Source organism: Petaurus breviceps, unplaced genomic scaffold (genome assembly GCF_028583685.1).
Source record: "Petaurus breviceps papuanus isolate PSGF00001 unplaced genomic scaffold, PetGlider_PUasm1.0 551, whole genome shotgun sequence".
Taxonomy (NCBI): Eukaryota; Metazoa; Chordata; class Mammalia; order Diprotodontia; family Petauridae; genus Petaurus; species Petaurus breviceps.
In genome coordinates, this window is record NW_027186372.1 from 32,500,027 (window position 1) to 32,516,472 (window position 16,446).

At 40.4% G+C, this 16,446-nt stretch overlaps 1 protein-coding gene across 2 annotated transcripts in view; it reads left to right on the top strand.

Moving 5' to 3' along the window:
• GLRA1 (glycine receptor alpha 1) overlaps positions 1–2,778 on the top strand; it is an 82,133-nt gene extending 79,355 nt beyond the window's left edge. The window contains exon 9 of one of the 2 annotated variants that reach the window (XM_069102289.1): positions 2,467–2,778. In XM_069102289.1, coding sequence (XP_068958390.1) covers positions 2,467–2,778 — 312 coding nt within the window. The remainder of the gene's footprint in view (positions 1–2,466) is intronic. The other variant, XM_069102290.1, reaches the window with a different exon arrangement.
• The last annotated feature ends 13,668 nt before the right edge of the window (positions 2,779–16,446 follow it).

Consider the following 16,446-nt stretch of genomic DNA (forward strand, 5'->3'; position numbering starts at 1 on the left):
ATTAAAACCATATAAAAGTCAAGTAGGCCCCTTCAGGAAGTAGTGGACTATCCTTCACTCAGTCACTTCCTTTCTCTGGCCTCAGTCATCTCTTCTGTCAAATAAGGGTAATAATCCTTGTCCTGATCATCTCATAGATTTGACATCTCCAAGCAAAGTCTGGCTATTTGCTGGCTGTAAGAGAATTCTTGATTAGATAAAGATAGATCATATGACCTCTGAAATTCTTCCTTTAAAAACTCCTAGATCTAAGATTTAGAATGATGAACTTCCCCAATAGAAACACGTCATTCCCACAGCCAACAGCCCCTTCCCATAATAAGATAGCTCAGGAAACTTAGTTCCTATTGTCATACAAAGAACCCAAACTAGGAAATCTTTTACTAGTACAAATACCAACCATGATAGTACTGGCAGGGGAGATGGGGTACTGACAAGAGGGGAGAGACAGTCTCTGGAACAAATGTTGCTGCTGGGAACGCCATCACAGAGGCAGGGGGAAAAATCTCACCCAAACTCACCATCTGGTAGTTTCCTATTTTAAATAATTATTATTGCTAACTCAGTGTTAAACTCCACATTTTTCTATGCTGCTGAAGCGTACCCTCTAAATTTAGCACCCTGGGGCAAAGCTCTGACCATTTCACCCTAGTTATGACCCTGGTCATATGCTGAGCCAGAGAAAGATATTTTAGTGACTAGTACAATAGGACATTGCAAAAATGCTTCTAATGAAAATTTGACATCATTCTTGTAGTCCTTGGGCCTAGCCATGTAAACAACCACTGAACATTGCCAATACATGCCTACTATTACTCTGCCTTCAAGGTACGCAGAAAATGTGAGACCCTCTTAAAACAATGCAAGGGAACATGGACAACATACTCCAACCACTCTCTTTAGACTCTACACAATTCCTGAACACACACACACACACATACACAATGTCATATTATCGCACAGCTGAATGAGTGTTGTGTGGAAGTGCTTTGTGATGGGGGTATTGGATGAAACAAATCTATATTCTCTCCTATTCAGCAGGAATTGGGTGGGACATGATCCCATTGAATACATACAGATATTACATACATATGTATGTATACATATGTTATGTATACACATATGTATAATTTGAGATTATATAATATAGATCATGCTACTGTAGAAAGATTTGTGAACAGTTAGAAGATGAGTTCTAATCATTATGCAAAAAAATCTTAATTTTTAGGCTAACTGCTTAGATTTAAAAGATCAATCTGCTGTTGATCCACAATGTCACCTCATATGAATCACTTCTTCCTGGCCTCAGTTTTCTTTTCTGTCAAATGAATATAATAATCCTTGGTCTGAGTCCTTCAGAGAATTGCTTTTAATGTCAAATGGAGCCTTGGACAATTTATTTCCCTGGGCCTCCATTTTCTCAATGGAGATAAAAACATTGCCCTGCCCCCTCCACAACGCTGTTGCAATAATCAAATTGGATGATGATGTGTACATAAAACACTTTGCATACTTTGTAAATATGAGCTAAAATGGTTTCTATCATTATATAACACACAATAACAGGATACACAAGTGGAGTCTATGATCCCAAAAGGAACAATGTGTGGGCCTGACTATAACTGTGATTAGAGTTCAAAAGAAGGAGATATCATCATGAGAACCAAATTCATAAGGAACACCTCCCTAAAGGGGGCTACCCTAGAATCAGACCATGAAGTATAGGTAAGATTTTCACAGCGAGAGAAGAGGGGAACACATTCCACATATAGACTACCACACAAGATGTTTAGAGGGACCAGCCTGATGGAAGCAAGAAGTTCATACAGGTTATCAGCAAGAAATAAACCTGGAGAGATAGGTTAGGACCAAGTTGTGGCAGTTCTTAAATGCCGATTCACCTGAAGGACCCAAAGATTGTTTGGGACTCATTTTTTTCCAATGAGGTCTTTCTGCTCTCAGACAGAGGAATAGGTAGGGAATGCTGCCTGCATACAGGCAAGGTAGATAGTATGAGGTCATGGGCCATGACCTAGAGTGATGCTGGTCCCTTGAAAAGTTGTGGTCACAAGGGAGATGGAGCAATAAACGTCTGTGCCATCCAGCTGGTGCCAAAGGAGGAAGAGGATTGGGAAGGGGCAAGGGAAGTGATTCGGAATGGAAGAGTAGGTTTGGGGGGGAAAGGGGAGAGGGGAGGGAAGTGGGAGCCAGAGGCAAAACAGGGGATATGACCAAATTGCTCAAATCATAGGAAAATAATTTGAATTGTCTTCCATGGACCATGCTATCCCCTGATTTGCATCTGTGCCAAATATCATCCAAGCCCCTCTGTAAGGCTGACCTCCTTCTAGGCTTTGGGATAGCCCGGTATCAGGGGAGTGGGAAAAGGGAGAAAAAGGGGAAGAACCAGGCCCTAGGGGAGAGCCTTACAGGGAGGGTGGGTTGCCACTGTCTTATTTTAAGTAGAGCCCTATGCTGAATCTGTTTCAGGAGGACGAAGCCGGGGAGGGGAGGTTCAATTTCTCTGCTTACGGTATGGGCCCAGCCTGTCTCCAGGCCAAGGATGGCATCTCCGTCAAGGGAGCCAACAACAACACAGGCAACCCTCCACCCCCACCCTCCAAGTCCCCAGAGGAGATGCGCAAGCTTTTTATCCAAAGGGCCAAGAAGATTGACAAGATGTCCCGCATTGGCTTCCCTATGGCCTTCCTCATCTTCAACATTTTCTACTGGATCATCTACAAGATTGTCCGCAGGGAGGATGTCCACAATCAGTGAATGGAAGCTCGGGTAGGGGCAGGGAGGGCACAGCACAAGAAGAGACCCAAGGGAAGCAGAGGGAGAGGGAAGGCTCTCCCAGAACATGTGCAATAGCAATGCAGAAATGCATGCATTTCCGAATGTGGCAATATCTATTTAAACATGGGGAGGGATGGTGGGAGGGCAGGGGTGGGAAGGGGGGAAGATTTTTCCTATATAGGGACTGGCAAGAATGAGTGGGGATGGAAGAGAAGTTTTACAAACTAGAGTCCAGGGCTGTGGGCAGTTGGGTAGTTTTCCATTTGGGGAGGGGGCACAATTTGCCCCCAGGAAAGCAGTGTAATATATAAGCTATATATTCATGCTTAATTATTATGCAAAAAGATCTTTTCAATTTTTAGCCTATTAACTGCTTAGATTTTAAAGTCACTGGAGTGACTAACAGTTTTCCAAGCGTGGGAACAGCTGCAAATGACCTTAAGCTGATAGTCATGCATCCTTTCCCTCTCCCTATACCCTTCCCAAGGTCGTTCTTATTTCCAAATGGACTTGGGTAGACTAACTGTTGTATCCCAAAGTCATTTATCTCTGCTTTGGAAGGTTGCTTGAGGTCGGGGACAGGAGGTGTTAGAAAGAAAAGAAGAGAATGGATGGAGAGGTCCAGGATCATGGGAAAACTTGGGGAGCAAGGTCACTTGTTCCTTGTTTTCTACAGCTAAAGACTGCAACAGGCCCATATCTCTGAGTTTCATTCTCACATAACCCAACACACCACCCATCTCTTCCCCCACCTCCTCCCCAGGAAAACAAATACAAAAGTGGTGGTCACAACTTTCTTCTTAGAAATGTGGCCAGTATGCAATTTTTTATGATTTAAAAAAAAATGTTTTCCAAAAATTGCGGCTAGAATGAATGTAAAAGGATGCCATTTTTGTAAATGTCTATGTTCAAGTCTCTTTGGAATTGCAAGGAGTTGTATGCATGAGGTCTCTGGAAAGAAATAGGCTTATGATGTAGGCATTCTATGAAGATTAGCTTTAAAGAGGAAAGGGCAGTGGGGAAATTGCCCCTGGCCTGGCAGAGAAAGGCCAGTCATTATTTTCTGACATTTCATAGATCAGTAATAATATGGAAATTGGGGCAAACAACCCAATTATATTTTTATAAGTCAGTTTGGGTTTGGGGTAGGGGTTTTCTGTTTGGTTCCATTAAGTCCGGTGTTTTGTTTAGCTTTAATGTTTAAGAAAGTCAGACTTGAATTTCTCTCTACAAGAGTGAAAGAGTTCGGGGGCACTGCTGCCCAAAGACGGGTTATCCTTATAAGGATGTGATATGGTGGGAAGTGAGGGCTGGAAGGATGGAAGCCATCTGACCCCTCGCACTGCCAGACCTTAAACAGGTCTGTCAGAAAATGCATGGCACCAGTCTTTGCAGCCCTCCCACCCTCAAGTAGTAGGGGCTCCAGCCTGGCTGTAGGGACCTGGATGCTGGGGTTCCATGTTTTCCTTTGCACTTTAGTATCTTGGCTTCAAATGAGAGCAGCAGCTGGTTTGATTGGTGGTTGACAATCAATCTGTGTAGGACTTTGTTTCTTGGGGGCTCAAGAGGCAGAAAAAATAGTCCCTACCAATAAGAGCACAGGGAACTTAAAACCTGCCCAAAACAGGACATCATAGGAAACTGGCTCATTCCTAAGATTGATCACCTTTCCTCTGGGGAATTTCTCCCATCAACTACAACACAACTGATAGGTCTCCATGGACCATTAGAGGGTTGAGTCAAGTGACTCAGAAAGTGAAGTAGAAAAACAGACTTGCAATAAGAATAGAAAAATAGACTATGCAGCAAAATTTTTGTCTATCTGAATGTGCAAAAAGACTGAATATTTGCCTGCCTTTGATTTCATTCAGCCTATGTTGACACAGATACTGAAACCTAAGAGAAATTCCACTCTAGCCATGGTTCAAATAGGATGAGACCTAGAACTCCTCCTAAGGCATAGACCAAGTTAGGTCTGAGCCAGTGGGGTGGGGGTCTTGGAGAGGAATCTGCAGCTCCTCCCTTCAACAAAGACATTCTCACTCGCTTGCCTGCACCCTGGACTTGAATCAGAAGCATGGGAGAAAGATTATCATTGATACTTCTAGTCCTGCAATTGGATATCTGTCTTCTGAACTGTTCATTGGGCCCTCTTTATCAGCACTACATTCATTTTACTTTAAAATGAATAAGAAAGAAAAAGGAAAGGAAGGGAGGGGCCCTCCTTGTTCCCTTTCACATCATGGCACCAAATTCATTATGTCTGAGGTCTGACCTATAGAGGAATGGGAGCTGGAATCTCCCGGGGCAAAGGGAGAGTGCCAGTTGATCTCTGACATTTCATCAGAATTCTTAGATTCCAAATAATACTTCTCCCCTCCCCTAATTCCTTTTCCATCCTGGGCCTCTGGGAATCCCAAGCCAGAAATAACAAGAATTTCAGGGATATTTGCCTGGACCTTGACACAGTAGGCAAAGCTATGGTACTACCAGATAGTTTGTTGAATTATTGGACCCAACAGAAGAAGTATGAATTAGTTAGTTGTATCCACAGATACATTAATCACTTGAAACAGCTCCTTATTTTAGGGAAGCAAGGGGAGATTCTACTGGACTCTTTTTCATGAACTATTTCAATGAAGTGGCTACCAAGGGAAAATAAACCTGGATGCTTGGGTTCTTCTTATGAAAACTGATAAGATTGGAAATTTCATTTCACTTTTAACTCTGGCTATGCTTCTCTTTCATTTTCAAACCCTTTTGCTTGACTACCTGGGTAACCTTGGGAAAGTCACTTCCCCTCTCTCTGCATCTCAGTTTCTTCCTTTAAAAAAAAAGAGAGAGTAGGACTGGATGAGACTCTAACAGCTCTAACATTTCAGAATTCTAAATTTTAGGTTGTTTCCAGTTTTAATATTGTGTTAATATTATTTACTTTTCTTGACCCTGTCAGGGGGTTTTATTTCTCTCTGTTATCAAAAGAAACAACAGGGAGGAAAATGTAGATCTCCAAAGTTATTTCAAAGTTCTATAACACCCATGGGGTGCATTATTCCAAGACAAAGTATCCAGGTTTAAGGGAGATGCAACTATCATATTCATTTCCTTGGTATAAATGACCTAACTGGATAAGTTGGGCCAAAAACTTCCTTTTCTAGGAAGCTTATTTGCCAAATCTCTACTTCACTTTGTGTTATGTGGACACCATCTTGTGTCTACATGCAGAAAAGTAGGTCAGGGTGCGGTAAATCAGGTCAAACCCATAGATTTTTGTTTGTTTTAAAGCCAGTCCATATGTGTAGCCAGAGGTACGCTAGTAACGTTTAACAACAAACTTTTGAAGAGAGAAAAAGATGTATGCACAACACACTTTTAAGTTTAATCTACATTATTTTTTCTCCATTCCTTTCTTAAGTCTAGACAATCAACAAAACAAAATATCAAACCCTAATTTGTATTGTATTCCAATTTCCAAGGGAAAATAAATGCTAATACTGAAAATTTAACAATCAGCTGTTAAAAGTCATTATGATCCACCTCCAGAGCACACCCCTGTGTACAGCCATAGTCCTTGAAGTATTGGTAAATCATTCCTCAGCAAACTCAACTGTATGATTTCTTTGATCTTCACTATCATAACAGATCCCAACAGGAAGGTCAGATTGGTTAGCTTTACTGAATATCAAGGGCATACTCTTTGATGACCCTCGGGGTGTCCAGTAGAGATGATACAGTGGAATGGAGTAGAAATAAGGAAAGGACAGATCCATATACTTTGATCTTAACTCTACCTTTCAGTTGAATCTGTAGAGATGAGCAAGAATGCTTAATCACACTTGAGGGTTTGAATGGACTTCAAGATAAATATGAGTCAGCAATGTGATGTGGCAGCCAAAAATACTAATGGGACCGTGGGCTGCATTTATATAAGTGTAGTATCCAGAACCGGGGAAATGAGAGCCCTACTAGTCTTCATTGGACAGATCTCATGTGAAGGTCTGTCCTCTCAAGTGCCACATTTTAAGGGGGACATTGACCAGCTGGATTGACTAGCTGAGTAGGGTGAGCAGGATGGCAAGGGGACCAGAAACCAAACCATATGAGTAACTGGGGATGTTTAATCCAGGGAAGAAAAGATTTAAGGGCTAAGTGATAACCATCTTAAAAGTATTCGAAGTAAAGCCACGTGGAAAAGCAAATAGACTTGCTTGGCTAGGCAACAGTTCAGAACTAGGAACGATGGGCAGAAAGGTAGATCATTCTGGTCGTCATTTTCCTCATCTATAAACTTGCTTTAGGCGAGGTGATCTATACAATTCCTTCCACTGTGGAAAAACCTATTATTCTATGGCTAAGTTGCAGAGATGCAGATTTCAGGAGGAAAAAAAGATGTACATTGGAGATAGTTCTTTGTCTTTGAAGTATGGCATCACTCACAGAGGGGATTTTTAGCATTGTTCAGCTCTATGTTAAGTTGCAGGGCAGGCAGCTGCCAGAGCCTAGATGACTTCATCCTGACAGCAGTTCCTCCCAAGTGGAAAGTAGGTCCCTGCCTTAATTGCAATACAATGAAACTGAAAGAAGACAGAGTATTATTATAATTGTAGTATTAACATCCTTACTTGAGGATGCTGGCAAACAATCCTGAGGGCTCTTTGAGTTGAGCTACAGGGTTTTGAGCTACACGGAAGGTGTTGTGAAGTCTGATTGTCTTTGTAATTTACTTATGGAGTTCCATTTTCGGCCACCTCCATTCAATCCTGTCCAAGTTTTGATGAGATAGGGTTATTTCCTATAATTTCCTCTCCAATTAGATTGCCAGAGACAACAGCAACAGTCCTAAGCCATGATGAAGCTTGCTTTAAAAAAAATCATTGGAGAAGTGTGAATTGTATTTAAAGAAATACTATTTTCTGAATGCAGGCAAGTAGAGTAAAATGGGGAAAGAGCTCCTTCCTCAGAGTTTGGAAACATGGGTTCTAGTTCAGGATCTACCAACTAACTCACTGTGTGACCTTGGGCAATTAACTTTCCATCTCTGGACTTCCGTTTCCCCATCTGTAAAATGAGAGGGTTGGACTAGATGGTCTAATGATCAATGATTCTATGTTCTAAGGTCTCTCCTACCTCTGACATTTTATGTCAGATATGAAGTGGTTCCCAACTGTTTTCAAAATCCCAGACTTTTAAATTTTTTTTAATTTCCCATGGAATTAGTTGTACTTTTGCAATCCAATGATTGAGAAAACACATATCAACAAAAACTACTATAAATTTAAGAACACTTTTAAATGAATTTATATCTCATTAATTACAATAGTAAATCTGTATATGTATTTGAAAAATAGTAATGCATATAAGCATAAGGCATTATTCAGTCTATAAAAGGTATGCCTAGTTGTAGGGTACCATATGAATTTTCAATAATTCTGTCTCTCATCCCAGGGATTAGAAACCACTGTTCTATCACTTCCAGATCGATTGTACTTTGGTTCTAAGAATACTTAACTACAATTCCCTCTTTGTTTCTGAGCAAGTCTTTAGAAGCTCTGTAGCAAAGGGGATTACAACTACCTGAAGTCAATACTCTCCACTGCTCTAGGTGAGGGTGGAACAGATTAATAATGTTCTAGTACAGAAATATCATCAGATAATATCCACATTCCCCACTCAATTTAAGCAGTAAATTGGAAGATGGGGAGGTAGATGGAATGGGATCCTATGAAGAAATATGGCATAGCCTTAAGCCTACATTTTTAATATGTGCTCCAGGCTTTTAAATAGATCCTAGAAAAGACCTGGGTGGGAAATAAAGCAAAGTATCCTGGGGAAATCCATTCTAAAAGATAGCCCTAAATGACCTGTAATACAGTCACCACTGCAAACTTATGAACTTTACCCAAATTTGGCTCATCAGATCAGGCACATAGTCCCCATTATAAATACACAAGATCACAAAATTTTGTAGTTGGAAGAGACAGAGCCATGCAGTCCAACCCATAAGTGGAAAAAAAAAAAAAAGGCCCACCACAAGATACTGGACAAGTAATTATCATCTAAGCTCTGCCTGAAGACCTCTAATGGAGAAGAATGAATCACTTCTTGAGGCAGCTCATTTCACTTCTGGATAATTCTGTGAGAAAGACCTTCCTGGCATGAAGTCTAAGTCTGTCTCTTCACAAGCTGTGCTTAGTACTCTGGGTTCTGACCCCAGGGGTCAAGAAGAACAAGTCTATTTCCTCTTCCCCATAACAGCCCTACACATATTCAAAGATAAGATATCCTATCCTCCCAAGTCTTGTCTTCTCCAGGCTAAATATCCCCAGTTCTTTCACTAATCATCTCATTTTCCAAATATAACAAGCTCCCCCAAAAGTGGCTGAGAAAAATTTTCATCTGGTCCCTTTTTAATGTCATAATATCACAGTATTTAAGTTGACCTTTTGACATTACAAAAATCTTCCCCCAAACTGCTCCAGTGTACTAGGAGTCAAAATCTCCCTGTTCCAACTTAAATATTTCTACCGAAATCTGCTTCCAATGAGTTTTTGGGACTAGGCTAAGCTTCACCTTATTAGCAGTTGGTTCAACATAGGCTGAGGAAATTTCATAGCCTGTTAATTGTTGCTTCAATGAGTTAATCTACTGTGTTCTAAAAAATGGAAAGCGGGGCAGCCAGGTGGTGCAGTGAGTAAGAGCACCAGCCCCGGCGTTGGGAGACCCAGGATCCGTTCCAGCCTCATACTTGGCACCCATACAAAAAATAACTGGCTATGTAACCTTGAGCAAGTTAACCCCAATTGCTTAAAAATAAATAAATAAACAATGGGAAACAACTTTATATCATGTCAACTTATATCCCAAGATATTCAGCAGTTTTAAGTCATTGCTAAAACAAATTGTGGAGATCTTACAAAAATTCTCCGAACAGGGAGCAACTGATTATTTTAACAATATAATTGCATTTCTTCACCAAAAGTAACACTGCCTCTGTTCTCACAAACCAATTTAAGGAGTTTTAAATGAAAGTTCTGTTACCTTCTGGGACTCTAAGGCCAAGAGTCAAAAGAATGAACCTTTCCAGTAGGATGACTGTGAGCAAAGTTTCTTGTTCTGATGTATTGCTTTTTTTAACCATCTGTATTAGTATGTGGGAAAATTGCATGTGGAAAAATTACATTTTCTGCAGTAGGTTTATTCATGCAATAGGACGCATGAAAATCCTGAAGATAGCAGAGTAACTACAAAGGAGTAAGAATACTATCTTAGTTTCTCAAAAATTTTAAAGAAAGTAACATCCACCCCAACCACTTAAACACAGGGGGATAAGCAAAATGACCTCTAATTCCCAACCCCTGATCTGAGGATTCTAGGATTTTATGGATCCTCAGCCAAGAATAGTATGTCTTTGCCAAGTTTTTATTTCATTACTCTTTTGCAGCTGGTACTGTTTCATCCTGTTCAAACTTGATTTTAATTTTACTTCATCTTAGGTGAGACCGTCCTCACCAAGTTCTATTTTCTTTCTCCATAAAATGAGGACATTTGGAAGAGGGCTTCATCCCTAAGAACTCTTCAAACTCTGGCATCTTACATTCTGTGTTTAAGGTCCCTTCCAGTCTGACAACTGTTTATCCTGTGATCCTTCTGACCCAATGCTCTGTCCTAAAGTTCTCCCCACCCATCTCTTACATTCTTTATTCTATGTCCTAAAACCCCTTCCAGGCCTAATAGCCCTGTTCTCTCTTCATAAGTTCCTTCCAGCCTAAAGCTCTATGATTCTGATTTTAAACTGCAAAGAAAGGCATGGTGAGATACAAGACTGCTAATATGCAGGCATCGCTTGATGCCATTTTGATGGAGATGTGTGGTTATTTAAAGCATTAATTAAAGTAATTGATCATTCTTAGGGACAGCAAGTTGAGTTCCAAAGAAAAAATTATTGCCCAATAATTTGGGGGATCATTAAGGCTTCTTCAGATGGTGTCTTGAGTCATTAGTTCTTCTCTCTTTCTCTTTCCCTCCCTCCCCTACCTCTCTCTCTTTCTCTGTTGGCATCAACCATTTCATCAGTTTGAGCATCTCATTTTGTCAGGCAAATTTACACCTAGAGATGCTGATTTATTTCCAGGGGGAATGGGAATGGGTCTTGGAGCTTCTCTCCCTTTCCCCCACATTTTGAGATTTCATTGCTCTGGAAAATTTCCATCAGAACATTGGGTCGAGAAGTCAGAGCAGAAAGAATGGCAAGCCAAAAATACACCCTTCAGAGAACCCTCTGATGAAAATTATATTCTCCAGAAGGCCATTAGCTGGCTACAGAATAGCACTAGCTAACTAATCTCAGGATGAAAGACGTTTGCAAGCTGCATACAGATTCTGAGCATAATGGCTTTTCCCTTTCCTGCTCTCTCAATCACTGTGTCACCTTCTTCTTGCCCTGGCTTTCTTTGGTTTCAACTGTCTTATAGCACAAATATAGCACAAACTCAGGGGTCCACAAAAAAACATTAAACAAAACTTCACCAATTCCTATGTTCTATGATCCCTTTCAGTTCTAATTCTCTCTGTTTAATATTCTAAGACCCCTTCCAGTTCTAACATCGTCCACTTTTCTAAAATATGGAGATAAATGTAGCAAGCATAGGACTGCTGATATCTGGGTATCAATTGATGTTGTTTGGATGGATGTCCAAAACATGAAATCTAGAAAGGGGAGAAGAGGAAATAGTGTATTCAGGGCAATAAGGGAATGGCAAAAATGACTGCCAATCACTTAAAACTTATACATACACACAGTTAGTTAAGTGAGGGTGGGAGGGGGAAGCCTAAATGTTCTTCAGAAGTCCAAACTTTCATCATTCTTCCTCCCTTTAGTTACCAAGTAGTCTTGGTCCACTTGGCACTCTGAAATACAGTTCTGTCAACAGCCCTCCTATTAAGGAAAGGGTATACTAGAAATATAAAACATGCCTCTGGGGTTCTGTGTCCTATTCATGAAGCAAAAATAAAAGTCAGGAAGTTGTTCTGCTCAGGCTTTAGGGTTTATACTTGTGTAAGGGCTACGAGTAGTTTCTTCTGGAAGTTGTATGAACTCTTCCTTTTAGGGCTCTTTAAAAAACTGGTGAGATGTATTTAAGTTCTATGCCTTCTGAATAACCACAGGGGTATGGATAGAATAACCTCAAAGTCTCTTCTGTAATTCAATGATTCTTCAGTGCACTCATAATATCAAGGGTCAAGAGAGATACTTCTTTTTACCTTTAATCCTTGTGTTCCCCAATTAAGAGCAGGAAGTTAGTACAGACTCATTTATAAACTCTCTCTCTCTCTCTCATCTTCTCTTCAATTTATAGTCTTAGAGAATGCTTCCTAGAGCAGTAAGAAGCTAAAAGATTTCTCTGGGCTCAAATACAGAACATGTTTTTGTATTATACAGCTTGGCTAAGAGTCAACATGATGTAGAAAAAAGATCCCTGGAAAAATTAGGTTCTGGTACTGCTTCTGTTACTAATCTGCTGAGTGAACCTCATCAAGTTATTTCCTACCTCTTGACCTCTGTTTTCCCATCTATAAAAGGTTAAAATAGATGATTTCTGTGTTTCCTTCAAGAATGTCCTTTTTATGATTTTCCTCACCTGTAAAATGGGAATAATAATCTTTGCACCAACTGCCTCCCAACAATGTTACAGAGAAAGTGTTTTGTAAACCTTAAAGCATGATAACAATTGAGAGCTGTGACTATGATCTATGATGGCATATACACCTCCAGGGAAGGGCAACAGGAACTAAGTGAGAGCAAGTCAATTCCCAAAGCCAAAATGTGAGAATGGAACAAAACCTTCCAACAGCCATGACTTCCAGTCCCATATCCTCCTATTCTCTTGGTCCAGAAGATCTACCTTTATAACTGGCAAACCCTGCTCTTGCCTCTCTCAGCAGAGGTATGCTAATATCCACACATTTTATTTTAGAAGGGTGCAAATTCATCAGTTTTTTACAGTCCAATATAAGCAGAAGGCCTCTGTTCTTCCTTTGCCTTTACACTGGTTGCAAAATTAAACATATGGCAGATCAAATTGACAACATTTATTAGGCACCTAATGTGTAAAATTCACTATGTTCTAGTTTTTGGAGATACAAAGATAAAAACAAGACACAGTCCTTTATAATAACTATGATGCCACTTTTTTTTTTTTAAAGCAATCGGGGTTAAGTAACTTGCTCAAGGTTACACGGCCAGTTATTTCTGGGTGTGGTGCCGAGTATCTGAGCCCGGATTTGATCCAGGTCATCCCGACACTGGAGCCGGTGCTCTTACTCGCTGAGCCACCTGGTTTATAATGCCACTCTTAATATGACATATCTAAGAACAAGAGGAAAGGAAGAGATAATAACTATAGCTGGAGAATTAAGAAGTCAACAACAGCTTCATAGAGCATTTGGTATCTAAACTGGGTGTTGAAGGGATGGATTTCAACAGCCCTCTCCCCTAGCATATGGGAAGTACTGGTGGGAGAGTTGAGGGGAGAGTGTGCACAAAAGTATAGAGGCAGGAAAGCACAGAATGAGATCATGGAATAGACAGTTGTTCATAGAGTAGGTAAAGAGAACAGTGAGAAAAGGCAGACAAGCAGGTAGAAGGAAGATTGTGGTGGAGGGCTTTGAATGCAAAGGCTACATATAGTTTGGACTTTATGGGCAATAGGAAACTACTAAAGGTATTTAGACAAGGCAGGTACATTAGGAAGATCAATCTGGCACAGCAAGAAAAGGGGACAGGAGGGTAAGAGATTGGCACAAGGAAGAACACCTTTTCCCTTTTCTGGAAAGAAAAAGTTACCATTGTAATTTCTTTCAAGAATAATAAAATACAAGCCAAATAGTGAATTGGCTCTCAAGTTCCCCATTCTTTCTTTGCTCCTAAGACGCCATGAAATGACTCAAACCACCAACCCAGATTGTTATGTAAAGCCATTTTCAGGGAAAGAAAGAAGTAGCTCCCTACCCACTCTGTAAGTCCCATTCTCTACCTCTCTTTCTGATGCTAAAGGGCCAGGCTTTCTAAATTGCCTTCTAAATATAATTCCCACAACTGTTCTCCTGGCTAGGAGAATATATCAGAAAGACCTTTTTTGAACTGAGACTTTGTAACAAGCCCAGAGTTTAAAACCTCTGTAGCAAATCAAAAACCAATGGGTGGCTCAAGATTCCCTCGACTCAGAGCCTTTCATCAGGAAACCCTGAGTTCTAGATTCAGCTCTCTGCCTAAACGCAGTACATGATCAACAGAACAATGGGATTGAGATTTCCTAAAGACTTATCAGGGTAGTTTCCTGAAATTAATTCCAAAAGCACCATAGATTCCCAGTTACTAAGGTTGAGTTTCAGATCTGAGGCCAAACTTAAGCCCTTTGCTCAGATTCAAAGACTACCCTTAAAATTGACTGAACAATTTCATTGTAAAATCATGTTCTCTCCCCAAAATTTCTGAGAATGTTATCTTAGAAGCAAAAAAGACTGAGTAAAACTTTCTGGGCTATTTGCCATCTATAAAGATCATGAACTAGTAAGACTGGAAAAATCCTGACATGGAACTCTGAGTGGTAGAAACAATCATCTGTTTAGAATGACTTAGTCTTTCAAGATCAATGATTTTCTAGTCCTAGACTTGCCCGCCATTCATTGTGGGACCCTAAAGTTTGTTTTTGTTTTTTCTGTGCACCTTACTTCCTCATTCATGAGATTAAAGCACTCTAGGATCTATTCCAGGTCTACGATTGTATGTTCCAAAGTTCCCTCTCCCAGGGCGGCCAGGTAGCACACTGAGTAAGAGCATCAGCCCCAGAGTCAGGATAACCTGGGATCGAATCTGGTCTCAGACATTTAGCACCCACCCAGAAACACCTGGCCATGTAACCTTGAGCAAGTTAATTGCTTTAAAAAAAAGTTCCCTCTCCCTCATGTTCTATGTCTATATAGCAAACATAAAAGCAAGCATCTAAATTCAAACATTCAAGAATGTGTAAGATTCGTGTTTTGCTAGCATTCATATAACCTGACCCAAGTCAGAACCTGAACTAAACCCCAATCTTTGAGTATTTGGTGTGGGGGGAAGGGGAGAAAGGGGTGGGTACAATAGGGAAGGCTAAGGTAAAAAAGCACAGAAACGATTTGGGTGACTGTATGGAATGAGCTTTGAAGAGTTGGGTAAAAAATGGTCTTCTCTTGGAATTATCTCTGGAATCTGACAAAAGGAAAAGCAGGTTGAATTGTGTCCTTCACAGTGAGAGAGGTAAGCTGGGGTTTCTTCCAGTTCCAAAAATCTCAGGCCCTATTCAGGTCAGTAGAACATACATTATGATAAACTTTGGCTGAGCTCAAAATGTTTCACCAAGTGAGTTTAGTCTGTCTTCCAACCCTGGGTAAATAAAGACAGCTTCACCTGTCCAGACATGAGCAGAGTCTCAGAAAAGCCCACATTCAGAAGTAGAGGCTATCCAGATCCAGAATTTCCCCTTTACTTTTCTCTCCCCTACATTTGTGATGTCTAAAGTAGAACTCTTCAACAGCAGAGGGAGCCAGGATGTACAAGAGAGCACGTGCCTAGTCCCTAACACTCACCTGGTAAACTGGGATTGTAAATTCATGAACTGCCATTCTCTGCCCTTTCTCAATGTCCCCAACCCTCTCTTGTTTAATAGCTATGCTGGATTTCCCAAAAATCACCATCACTAAAAGGGGGGATAGACTAGGATGTAAATAACTGTTACACCAAGAACGTAGCTTTTAGCAACCCTGCCCTCTCCTTCCTAGGAATCTGTAAGCCGTGGCTGTAACAATCACCTTAAGATCAATCAACTAAAATTTGCACGGGTCTCAATTCATAGAAAAGGGACACTGAAAACAAGAGATATAGCTGACGACAAACATCACAGAATTCCTGTACCCACAATCCAGTCATTTTCCTTAAGCATTGTGAGAATTTTATTAATTTCCTTCAGCTAGTTAGTTACAAGTAACAGTGTGCACTGATAAGCATTGGTTGAGTTTTGCTCCGGGGCTCAGGCTTTAGGATTAAAGAGGTTGCTTTAAGTAATGCTCAGTGACCAGTGATCAAACTGGCTCATTAACAGCTCTTCCTTAGACAGATGGCATTTCAAGGCAAAGGATAGAAATTTGGAAAGTGGAAATCTGGGATCAATATGAGATGATAGCATGGAAGAGGGAGAGAAACAATCACTGAGTATGAAAGGGGGAATACGAAGATACATTTGCCAAGAAGTTAACAAGGTTGCTTTCCAGAAATGTAAAAATGGTCTCTTAAAGGAAGAGGCTTAATAGCAGTATCTTAAGAAACCCGAGGAATACTCTCCCTTACTACTGAGGGACAGAAAAGGAAATGTCTTGCTCTCCCTGATAAAAGTGATGTTTCAGTAGCAAGTGATTCAATCAACTCAATTTCCTCTAAATTAGAAATATTTCTACCTCATTTCAAGGTGTAATAACATACCTAAGGGAAACCTGCATCCTCAGAAACAGCTGTGTATGTTGAAAATCCAGTGCTTCCATAATCAAATGCTCAGTGTTTTACAGCATTCTGATTCCTGCTGTTTATGTCAGAAATCCAAGTTATTACATGTTTTA